We start from the raw sequence: 12711 nt of genomic DNA, 5'->3' as shown, positions 1-12711 counted from the left end.
CTATAAATCATCTATAGCCTTAGAAATATAGTGTTTGGCCTTAGAAAACCATTTTATCCATATAATTTGTGAATATTTTAAATGCTTATTAAAGGGGCAAAAAAAAAATCATGAACAAAAATCTGAAAATACGCGAATATAGGATATATTTTTGCGCAGCATTTGGTGTATAGGCGGGCCTACAGTTAAAATTTAAATTTTGGTGTTCAACCGTTCATTTTTGGTCTTCAAACACCCCTCTCTCCCCCCCCCCCCCCCAGTTGGGCGGGTAATATGTCCCGGTTTTTTATCAGACATAGGTGGCAACCCTATACTGGACTGTTGTTGTTTTGTGTAACTTGTGCCTTTTTCCACCATCCATGTTTTGGAGTTTAGTTGAGGTGATTTGTTGATGCTGCCGTTCCTTTTGGAATTACTTTTTTTTGTTTGTATGTTTGAAGTTCACCAGAACCTGTGGTTCACCTATGACAGGAAATTGCAGTGGGTTCTTTCCGGAATGGGGTTAAAATACTCGGCCAATGGGTCCTTGAATTTCCACCGCATAACAACAATGTTTCAATTCGTCTAATCGGGGGTATTTAGTCTAAGTAAACTATTACTCTTTGGGATTTCTTCAGAAGACATGGCCCAGTCATGCCGGTCCTTTATTCAAACCATTTGTGTGTGGTTGGGAGTCAGGGGAGGGCAGCAGCCGGCGGAGCGAGTGGAAGGATGGAGAAAAGATTGGATAGCCCTGGGAGAAAGTCTGAGACGCGCAGAGTGAGAGGTCTTGGCTGCCAGTGCCAAACCACACGCAGCTTGCGTGATTGTGGCTCTGCTGCCTGCACACGCTCCCCCTTTTGTCTCCCAGACTCCCAGAAGCACCTGCACGCACCGCCACCTGACCTCCGCGACCTTTGAACTTCTGAGAACCCTCCGAACAAGATAAGGCAGAAAAAGACAGACGCTGAAAGAAAAGTGTGACAAACATCTAAGTTTAGCTCTTACTTCACCCTCTCTTGTGCGCATTTCAGACGAACTCCAGATTGAAATAATAAAAGCACACTGAGTCTCTGACCCGTGATCATCTGCGTCTCAACTGAATGCTTTTTGTGATATCTTACCGCAATAATTCATACATGTTTTTTCCATTACAAAAGCACTTCGTCGACAAGCTTTTGGTCGATTCACAGTGCTCGTTGATTTACGGCGCTTAACGAGAGCACTACAAACTGATTAATTCATTTCTTATCAGGTCGTAATGTAATGGTCTCACTTAGGGGTCCTTAAGCATTCTCACACACTAAATATGTATAAAAGGAAGAAAGTTTGAGAAGGAGCCAAAGGCCAGATCTCGCCAGCAGCTTTTTAATGGCACAGGTTTATAATGAAACACTCCTTTAGCCCCCTTCCCAAAGCAGTGACGCTATCCACTAGACACACACACACACACATATTAGAAACGCACGCTATTCATAACATGTGAGGCTATCACGAATGGAAAGAGGCATTTCAGGGGATGAAGAGAATTTGAGCCTTACGAAACCCAGGGTTGTGAAAGAAAAAAACGTGCATAACTTTCTTGGTTTCTTAAATATTACATTGATACAGAAGACTGACACTTTTGCCCAGTTGAAAGGGGATGCATCGAAGCCGGTTCTCAGGTGTTTTGAGTCATTCTAAATGAGGTTACAATTATGGACACGTCCGTACATGCCCGTACCGCTTCAGCTCTGGCGGGCCTCCATGAAAAAGCCATTGATGAAATAAAACTTCCTGCACAGAGCGCACAGCCTCAACACACACAAACCATTTCTTAGAGTCTGACAGCGACTATTATGCAGCCCTTGTTATGCACTTCCTAAGATGCAAGGCATGCAGAACAATAGCACAACCTCATAGAAAGAATAAAATAATTGTGCATTCGATTTAAAAGCGTCTCTGATTTCCTCAACAAGCTCTGGATTCATTACAAAGACAGACTCAAAAGAGTCATTTCTTTGTGAATTGGTTGTGCTGTATGTTTTTGATTCACTAAAAATAACCAATTCACACGAGTCATTTGTTCATAAATCTGACTACACTGGTCACACTGTTATTGTTGCATGTTTTCTTGCCATTATGTCACGGTACGCACATTAAAGGTACAATATGTAAGAATTTTGTATCAAAATATCCAAAAACCATTTGCACAGTGTTATACATTTCTTTCAATTGTGTACTTGCATTATCCTAAATTTTTCCAAGAATTTGTCAATGTAGAGAAATTCACAATTTTAAAACCAGTAGTGCCCGTCCCTTGTCACTTGTCACCTGTCAATGACGTAATATCCGCGTTATCCCTGGTTTCCGCTTGTACTGGCATAGTAACCAGCGACAGACGTGGACAACTGCGTAACGTCTAGCGGCAACGCTCACGCTGTTGTTTCGTTCAAATTATGAACCATGGCAAGCAGACTTTGGGACATAAGGAGAAATAAAACGAGGATCAATATCGGCGTGGCGTTTTCGAGATGCCGAGAGCTTCGCGACAAACTTGACAGAGCTTCACGACTTGACAGAGACGCCGCTCTTCTATGTACTTTATTAGACAGGTGAGCAAATGTACATAAAACGAATCAATGTTATATCTCAACATGATGAAATGTTAGAATATGATCAGTATGTTATTCTAATGTTGATCTAGCTTACTGCTACAGCCAACAAACGAACACATAGAATAACATTGTAACTTTCAACACACTCAAATGCAGTTTATTATGATAGCAAGTGAAACAGCGCTGCGTTACCTCACAATTTTAATATGTTACATAAACTGACCAGTTTGAGTAATAATTTAGCACTTGCGGGTAGTTTTGTAGAATGAAATTTCCTTATTCCTTTATATCCGAGGGAGTGTGGCGCTGATATCTGTCTCTCATTGGCAATTGCGACCTGCTTCACCACAGTCATGTTAAAAAACATCAATGTATTCACTCATCCATAAACATTATTGGATCCATCGGCATGACAAGTTCCATGATTCCGCTTATTCACTGCGTCATCGATCTACGCCTTTGTTAGTGTAAGAGGTTAGCGACTCTAGCGGCGAAAAAAAAAAAACCATATTGTAGCTTTAACAGTGGCGTAGATTCAGTAGCCTGAAAAAAAAATTCTCCTGAAAAAAAAAAACAGAAGAATTTTTTTTCACAATTTTTAGAATCAGTATTTTAGAATTATCACCCAATGTCAGATGAAAACATATTTGCACTTTTTAAATGCCTTTGGCTGGTTGTTGCAAGACAACATTTAGTCACTTAAGCACCCATGATTCAGCAAGCAAAAATATTCCGTAAAGTCTATATTTAGCTTATTCATTCATTTATTTATGCTTTCCAAAAATGATATGCTTGAATATCTTATTGCAGTTTAGGGGCCAGATTTACTAAACAGGTCAAATTAGCGTGAGAGTGCAAATCCCATAAAAGTGCCGATGGGAGTGGAAAGTTCTGCACGTGATCTACTGACAACATGCAAATGAAAGAACACAGATGCAGTCAGATCATTTTCATAATAACCAACGCAATCCACCAAGAGCAGTGCAAATTAGCGCCAGGTTTAAGACATGCTTTTTCGGGCGGTAAATAATGGCACAAATACCAGTAAATTGACAAGCGCAAACCTTCGTAGATCGAGTGGCGTTATTCATTCAAATACTCTTCTTCCATAAATTGTGCATCTAAAAAGGGAAACTTCTACAAATGCATGTGCAATAAGGTCATCTGCAATAATAACTTTGTCCACTCCTTTTCAGCGATAATTTTTCACTGCGTGTCTTTAGTAAATCCTGACAGTTGTTTTTTAACACCAAAAAAGAGTTTGCGCTGGCGCAAGCTGTTAGTAAATCTGGCCCTAGATGTGCACTCCAGAGCTTACACTTCCCTTAGTGTCTCATTTCTTAGCCACCCAGCCAACACACATTTGGGCCCCAAAATATTCCCATGTGTGGCCAGCATGAAGCTGTCAGCTCTTGTTACCCCAATATCACCCAGCAGCTTTGAACGCGCCGAGCCCACCAGAGCAACAAGTTCACAGCCTATTGTGTCATTTCCGCTAGTGAGAATGCACAGAAAGGGGTCATTCAGGCCAGACTCACCTGATACCAGAGCCTCGTTGCAGTAACAGTTGTGTAAGCAGCCACCGATTTATGACCTACGGAAAATATAGAACCCTCAATTCTTCAAGGATCACTGGGACTTGGAGGCCACCGCAAAACCGTAGCCAAAAACAGACAGCAAGCATTCAGAAAACGACTGTGTGACGTAAAGAACGTACAAGAGAGTGATAAATGGTCAGAGGAAAGGAAGGGAAAAATGTCCTTTTCCTCTGTTTTTCTTCGCTTTCTCCGAATGAATGGAGTTCTGTTTAGTTGACTTCGAAACCAGTAGTCATTATTTTGACAGTAACCCACCAACAGAAGGTTAAGTCATTACAGAGGCATCCTAGGCCACTTTCAACACTCAGATATTTCAGGCATTTCTTTCAGAAGTAGTAACCAACCAGCAAAGAGTCTGGAGAGAGTCGACCTTCAGCGTGAATGGACACCATGTAGCCTACTCTTTTTTTTTTTTTTTTAAATACAAGGCTTTGGGAAATGTTTGCTTTTTTGTCACCACTTTTTTAGAAAGACATTTTTCAATGTTACGTCAGTATTACAACACATTGAAAATGAACTCTTTTCCTGCATTTGAGGGAATTTTCCGGCAATCCGTGTTTTCACTGTTATACGGTAGGAGGCGCTATTACACATTGTCTGAAAGTCTACAGAATCTCCAGATCAAAACACAGGCGAAAAAGAAGCAGGAACAAGTGATAAAGGCTGAAATGGCACAACAGTACGCGAAAAAACAGTACGCGACAAAAGAAGTATGTCTGAATTCACAGTACTCATAAAAGAGTAGGCAAAAAGTACCCGGATGACTTACTTCTTCCTGTGAGATTCTGAAACGTGCATAAGATGGACACTTTACAATCCCATGAGGCCACGGGAGAGGATTTGTGAATGACAGTGAAGCGATGCAACTGACGCTGGTAGGTCACATGATCATGACAGCATGGTGAATGTAGTACTACGTCCAGAATACATTCATACTACACAAACACTCATACTATAATATGAGTGTTTCGGGTTTTCGCTATAAAAATGAGATTTTCACAGCTTTTTGTTCCAAATTTAGCTTTTTTTACTAATCATACCCACATTCAGTTGGTCAAAAAAATAATGCATGAAACTAGAATTTGTTTTTTGTTTTTAAGCAGAGGGTCTGTTCTTTTGATATATTGCAAAATATTCTGGTGGCCATGACATTTTTTGTGAAAATTATTAAAAATGCTGTAGTGATGTATTGAAATAATGAAAAATGAATTATGCATACATAACTAATAAATATAATTTTAAAAAAAAACTTACTATTTATTAAGAATTTTATCAAATTATTTTACTTTTTTTTTAATATTAATGACATTAATACCTTAAATACCATAAAAAGTCCATAAGCAGGTAAGCAAGAATGTGAATGTTTCTTCTGTTTTGGTTCATTTGTCATCGTCTCTTTGATGACGTGTCCTGATTTATACATTTCAAAATGTGTAGTTTGTCCTCAGGTTCTGAAACAACATTAGATGTTTGGGAACTTCATTATGATTTGATACCTTCCTCTTTTGCTAATGCCAATTTGTAAGATATGTTTAAACTGAATCATGCCAACAGGTGGATAGTTCTGTGTGGCTTCAAACTGCTCAAGCATCAGTTTTGTGTGGATCCAGTGCCACAGTTTTATCATCCTTTGTGATAGTGTTGCCCTCTGGTGGTACACTTGCGTGTTTACATGTTCATGTATACATGTTGCAGCAAAACACAAGGTCAAAAACTGATATTACAATTAAGAAAAAATCTTTATATGCAGAAAGTAACTCAATACATACATGACTTTGTAATTAAATGTTTGTTTGGATCCAGTGTGTTTTCTGTGACATGGCTATGCAATATCAGCAATAATATCCATTTTAAATTTTCCAAAACTCTTACCCGATCAGTTTTATCAGCTACCGGTATTGAAACTCTTGTTATAATGTCACTGAATCTAGAAGGAAACAAATAGCGCAGCTCTGTCTCCTGGATATCCCTAGGCATAAAAAGCAGGGGTTAAACTTCGTAACGAGAGTATATAGCAGTGGAAAAACGTGACTCACACTGTAAGGATGGTGGGGTTCAGACAGGGGCAGGTCTGGCTGAAGGGGGTTCTTCTGAGGGAACTGGGTCAAGTCTCTGGGTCCAGGATGAGATGAACGACAGATGAAAGGGATACTGTAGGATATTAGTTCTGCCCGTACCAGAGCTCAAGACCTACAGATTTAGATTTGTTCAGATACAGCAATGAGTCTTGTGACTAATTGGTGACATCGTGGTTTGAGCTCCTATAAGCATAGAAACAGATATGTGACTGCATTATTGTTTGTACGTCACGGAACGGCATTGCAGATATCACACATAGATGCATAGATTTATTCAATATGCAAAGGTATTCCTATCTGATGTGATTGCACTCAATGAACTTTCTTGTGGTAAAAAAAGTCACTCTGTTCATTTACCTCTAGAGGGCGATCAGAGGACATAACAGAATAAAACAATGGATGTTTGACAGTTTAGCATCAAGTTATAAAATAATATTATTTTTTATTATAATAATAAATTCAGTATTACAGTAAACACATTAGAGCTATAACACAAAACACTAATACTGTATATATTAACCTTAACGCTATAGGTATGTTTCCGGGACTATATCTTATATCTTAAAAGATCCAATTAATGTACTAAAATTATATTTTAATGTTCTTAATATTTTCACTATGTAGTAACCATTGTATTTAAGCAATAATGTGCTCAATTCTGCTGAATTGTGAATAGCAAAAAGGGTTGTAAAGATTCCACTTTAGTACTGATATTCACAATATAGCTCGGGCTTTATTTTTTTATTTTTTTATTATAAGCAATTGTTCTGGTTTCTTGATGCTGGTTGGTCAGTACTTCCAAGCATGCTAAAAACAACCTTAACCACAAAGGTAAAGCCTCACTGCATGTGTTTGGTACATAGTTTACATTAGCTAGATATCAGCAGTATTAAATGACATGTGATCTGTTGCAGGAACACGAGAGAGATAATGGGGATGAATTGAGGATTAGTAATGCAGCAGGCACCACCATGATAACAAGTTGTCAGATGCAGGTCTGGAATCCACAATAGATAAATGATGTCTGTGAGTGTGAACTCTCATCATAAAAACGATAGGAGACCGATCTTAAATTGGCATGGACATAATATTGAAAGTCATACCAGTCAGAAAGTTTCTACTGTTCTTGTGTAGTTTCTCTTATGGTTGTTGATTAAACTAATCAGAAGCAGCATTTGATTTGCTATGTCATTGAGTCCTCCTTAAATTACTGTATTTAAGTGGAGCTGGGCTGGCACACCTTTTTACTCTGCTTAATATTTCTCAAGGTAGTGTGGCTTCTTCTTTTTTTTAAGTTTCAATGGTAAATACCATTGAACATTTCAACCTTTATTGCTCAGGGAAAAAAAGATGCATTTTTCATCTAAGACATGTTGACATTTTGTGACAACGTGCTCCAGTGGGGTAGCCTATGTCACACTATGGGAAAGTTGTCAGTGGAGTCAGCCATTAAAGTTAATCGCTTTTTATTGCCAATGTACAACAGCTTGTAACAAAACTTTAAAAAGACACCTTCCCCAACGTCCTAGGTTCTCTGTGAAAGCCTGCTGTTTTTATGTGAAGGACTCGGGACATTTTCGCCGGGGAAACATCAAAGGATGTGACATTTATGCGCGATCCCGAGCCTCTTCCGTTCAATGACACATAAAATGAACGCTTAAACTATTACAGTGTGGATAATGCCGAAAAAGCCTTTACCTTGTCAATGAGTAATGCAAAGAAAAGGGGTTAGTTAAAAGTGCCAACACTATATTGCCTCAATATTATAGGCTAGGCCTACTATTGGATCTGTCGGTGATTGGCAGAACTGGTGCAAACATATTCACAGATCGCTTAGATCAGATGCTGTGTTCTCACCGCTGTCATTTTTGGTGTGTTTTTTTTTTTTTTTTTGAGAGGAAGCGTGCAACACATTTACATATTCATTTAAAAGTTGCTCTCAACACCACGGACGGCGTCCCGGTGTACCTTAAAGGGATAGTTCACTCAAAAATGAAAATTCTGTCATCATTTACTCACTCTCAAGTTGTTCCAAACCTGTATGAATTTATGTGCTGAACACAGAAGACGATATTCTGAAGAATGTTGGTAACCAAACATGGGCCCAATGGGCTCTATGCACGGCGGTATTTCCGGTGAAGGTCTAAGGATGCTGGATTACTTCCGCCGATCGTAGAGTCCAATGCTAGGCCTATACCGAGAATTTATATTGGTTTTTATACTCTATTGCTATACTAAAGAAACGTTAGTCACAAAAACAGACAAAACAGACACCCCTCGTTTTGTTTATCCTTCTTTGTTTATTATATTAAATAAACTATATATAAAATTACATCTAAACGTATTAAAGTTTCGTTTCAAAGACGAGATAACAGTACATTTTTTTTGAAGACTCTGCCATAATCCAGTTTTCCTCGGTTTTCCTCCGCTTTAAATCTTCCCAACCGGAAATGCAAGAGCATCCTTGCATCAAACGCAGAAGTTATGCGTGCATATAGCCCATTGTCTGCCATAGTATTTTTTTCATACTATGGAAGTGAATCAGGTCCATCAGTTTGGTTACCCATTCTTCTAAATATATTCTTTTGTGTTCAGCAGAAGAAATAAATTCATACAGGTTTGGATGGAACAACTTGTGAGTGAGTAGCCTTATGATGACATAATTGTCATTTTTGGATGAACTATCCCTTTAACAGTATGTCAAAGGTATTTCCAACTTATAACCCAGTAAAGAACTTATAACCCAGTAAATACATCGGGGCCTTACATCACGTTCAGTCTCTTGTACGTTACGAGTGCACGAGTGCGAGCATAAAAGAATGTTTATTCATATAATTATATATGTATCAAGTGTGGGACTTGATATAAAATATGTATTATTTTAGTTTAGTTTTCTTAATGTTTTGCAGTGTTGCCTATAAGAAACAAGTTCTTGATAAATGGTTGAGTATAAGGGGAGGAGGCTGGTGATGACATCCACCTCATCTGTACCTGCGTGAAACCATCCAGATGGAAAATGCTTTTCTTTTCTCGTTGTGTTTGAGTAGTCTATTTTATAGGACTTACAGCGCAAAAATGTCAATGTTCTTTATGCGTGCCCAAATGGTGCCTATGCAACTTTGAAGATTTTTAGACGTTTTACTGTATGAAAGATGAACGCATCTCAGGAGATTCACTTCTCCCCCACCTGGAAAGTTGAGTCGGTAATAATTTCTGTCATTTTCTCTATCATATTTTTGGTTGGTACTGTGGGGAACTGTCTTGTGCTCGCAGTTCTCATCCGCAACGGCCAGATGAACACAAAGAGCACCAACCTGTTCATCCTGAACCTCGGGCTGGCGGACCTCTGCTTCATCGTCTTCTGCGTGCCTTTCCAGGCTACCATCTACACCATGGATGAGTGGGTATTTGGACCCTTCATGTGCAAAGCTGTGCACTTTATCATCTACCTGACCATGTACGCGAGCATCTTTACTCTGACAGCTGTGTCTCTGGACAGGTTCGTTCTTATCCTGTTACGCACAAACAGCGCGCGCTTTTCTTTCCAATTCAGCGAATCGTGAAACGCGTAATTGATTGAGATGTTGTATAGCCACTTTAGCCAGTAATAATATCCAATAAATAATTGTATGTAGGGCAGTGTTAGCATGCACGGCACCTATCAGAATAGTACAGAAAGAAACGTTAACTACTATTTGACTACTATTTGACGGTGTGTTAAATCATTTTTAATTCTCTTGGTTTGGTACTGTTTTGAAAACAATGCAATTCTTTAATAATGCATTTTAGGGATTAACATATGTTAAGCACTTTTAAAATGAAATGATTAATATAATCATAACATCCTACTGCATGTGAAAGATAGCCTATTTGTACAAAATAATGGCTGAATTGCAATGTTTTTTTGTTTATTGCTAAAATAAATTATATATTTTTTGTATTCTTTCCTATTGTGACGTACATCCGAGTCAAACAGCTCAATTCAGAATAAAATGTGTTGTGGGACTTGATTTTGTCCATCAGGAATTGATTGGAACATTGTAGTTTGCTATTGCTGTGATCTCATCATAGGATCTCATGCGAGTGACACAGTTTGTCCCGCCCCCGTGCCAGTAAACACGTCATCAGAGAAAAGAAGAGACCTTAAAGGGATAGTTCACCCAAAAATTAAAATTAGCCAATGATTTACTCACCCTCAAGTCATCCTAGGTGTATATGACATTCTTCCTTCAGACGAATACAATTGGAGTTATATAAAAAAATGTCCTGGCTCTTCCAAGCTTTATAATGGAAGTGAATGGCAGTTTCTCTTTTGAAGTCCATAAAAGTTCATCTATCCATCATAGAAGTGCTCCACACGGCTCCGGGGGGTTAACAAAGGCCTTCTGAAGTCAAGTCATGCGTTTGTGTAAGAAAAATATCTATATTTAAAACTTTATAAAGTAAAATAACTAGATTCCGGCCAAACGAACATACAGATTCCACTTAAGTGTAAAGCGCAACTTATCCGAGTAATGCGACGTATACTGCTTATATTTACGCTACGCCATGACGCACTACACTACTTCCGACGTCACAAGTTGCGTAAGTTGTGCATTAGGCGCAAGTAGACTGCGTATGGGCGGAAGCTAATTTTACTCTGTAACGTATTAAACGCAAGGCTTCACTTCAGAAGGCCTTTATTAACCCCCAGGAGCCGTGTGGAGCACTTTTATGATGGATAGATGCACTTTTATGATGGATAGATGCACTTTTATTAACAGAAACAGCAATTCACTGCCATTATAAAGCTTGGAAGAGCCAGAATTTTTTTTAATATAACTTCGATTGTATTCGTCTGAAAGAATGTCATATACACCTGACTTGAGAGTGAGTAAATCATGGGCTAATTTTCATTTTTGAGTGAACTATCCCTTTAATGCAAGAGGGAAGGGGAGTTATTTTGATTACGAGGGAACATGAAAAAAAATTATGATAATGAAAAAAATGAACACTGCAATATAAAAAAGATTTGTCCATTGATGTATCGTGATTGCATTTTCTCAACAGATATCTCGCCATTCGGTACCCCTTGCGCTCAAGAGAGACGAGAACACCCCGTAATGCTCTGACCTCAATTAGCCTTGTGTGGGCTCTATCACTGTTCTTCTCCAGTCCTTATCTCAGCTACTACCAGCAGATGGATCTAGACGGGACCACGGTTTGCATCCCGACGTGGAACATCCATCATCGTCGAGTCATGGACGTCTGCACCTTCATATTCGGCTACCTCATCCCAGTCCTCATTCTCGGCATCACGTACGCCCGCACCATTCGCTACCTGTGGACCTCCGTGGACCCCATGCAGGACATGTCGGAATCCCGCAAGGCCAAGCGCAAGGTGACCAAGATGATAATCATTGTGGCTGTGCTCTTCTGTTTATGTTGGTTGCCACATCACCTGGTTATCTTGTGCATGTTGTTCGGCCACTTCCCGCTCAACCACACAACCTACGTCATCCGCATTCTCTCTCACCTGGTGGCGTACACCAACTCCTGCCTGAACCCCATCGTGTACGCCCTGGTGTCTAAGCATTTCCGCAAGGGCTTCAAGAAGGTGTTTGGCTGTGCGTTCCCTAACCGGGTCGCAAACCGGATCCACAACGTGCAGCCGGCACAGACGGTAAGCCTGATGGAAGCTGCCACGTGTGAAGGATCCAATCATAGTGACGGGTCAACCCGGGGTCGTCTCTGGAGCAAAAGTAGCAAGAAGATGATGACAAGTGCCTTCATGACATTTAATGTGACATAATCCACTTACACTCTCACCCGCTGTCAAATCAGTGCTCACCAAAGTATAAAACTCTTCTTTTCCGGTGGCTTTTAACAGCATTTGCGCTGTGATTACATAACAAAAGTTGTCAGGCACAGGTTGTCAGGTAGAGAGGAAGCAGTGCTTTTTGTGTTCTCGATGAGGACAGTGACTGATGTTTAAAATGTAAAATCTCTCGTGTCTGTGTTTTGTCAATGTTGGCAGCTTTCGTCACTGTGCTATGTGTTTTGTGACTGTGACTCATAGTAAGGTTTTCCGGAGGTACGAATAGATTCAATTATCAGAGAAAAGTACCGGCATCAATTTGTTTGGTTCAAACGTTCACATGGCAAACTTTTGATCATATTGGAACATATTTTTTTGAATTTATGTCACCTTAATACAGTATTCATCTGCCATTCTCATCTCCTTTTGGGTTATTGCTACACAGGATCTGCTGTATGGGTCAATGATATATAAGAGTGTCTATGATAAATAAAAATGTCTTTGAAAATCTAGTTTAAAGCACATGTGGTCATATGGTTTTGTAAAATATTTGTATTGTTTATATAAACAATATATATATATATATATATATATATATATATATATATATATATATATATATATATATATATATATTGTTTGGAAGCTTCCATATATGGTTG

The 12711-nt window shown here is 39.2% G+C and overlaps 1 protein-coding gene across 1 annotated transcript; it reads left to right on the top strand.

Moving 5' to 3' along the window:
- The first annotated feature begins 9256 nt into the window (after window positions 1-9256).
- LOC130080155 (galanin receptor 2a) lies at window positions 9257-12510 on the top strand. The gene is made up of 2 exons (XM_056245453.1): window positions 9257-9751; window positions 11302-12510. The coding sequence occupies exons 1-2, from the start codon at window positions 9405-9407 to the stop codon at window positions 12041-12043; spliced, it is 1089 nt and encodes a 362-aa protein (XP_056101428.1). The 5' UTR covers window positions 9257-9404; the 3' UTR covers window positions 12044-12510.
- Window positions 12511-12711: the final 201 nt, after the last annotated feature.

This window comes from Rhinichthys klamathensis, unplaced genomic scaffold (genome assembly GCF_029890125.1).
Source record: "Rhinichthys klamathensis goyatoka isolate OS25496 unplaced genomic scaffold, OSU_Roscu_1.1 h1tg000030l_1, whole genome shotgun sequence".
NCBI lineage: Eukaryota > Metazoa > Chordata > Actinopteri > Cypriniformes > Leuciscidae > Rhinichthys > Rhinichthys klamathensis.
The sequence above is the reverse complement of the archived record's forward strand: the minus strand, read 5'-3'. Positions and strand labels throughout refer to the sequence as shown.

Coding starts and splice junctions, on each gene's coding strand:
- LOC130080155 (XM_056245453.1), top strand. CDS start 9,405: ATGAACGCATCTCAGGAGATTCACTTCTCCCCCACCTGGAAAGTTGAG. Junction 9,752..11,301: donor ACAGCTGTGTCTCTGGACAG/GTTCGTTCTTAT, acceptor TTTTCTCAACAG/ATATCTCGCCATTCGGTACC.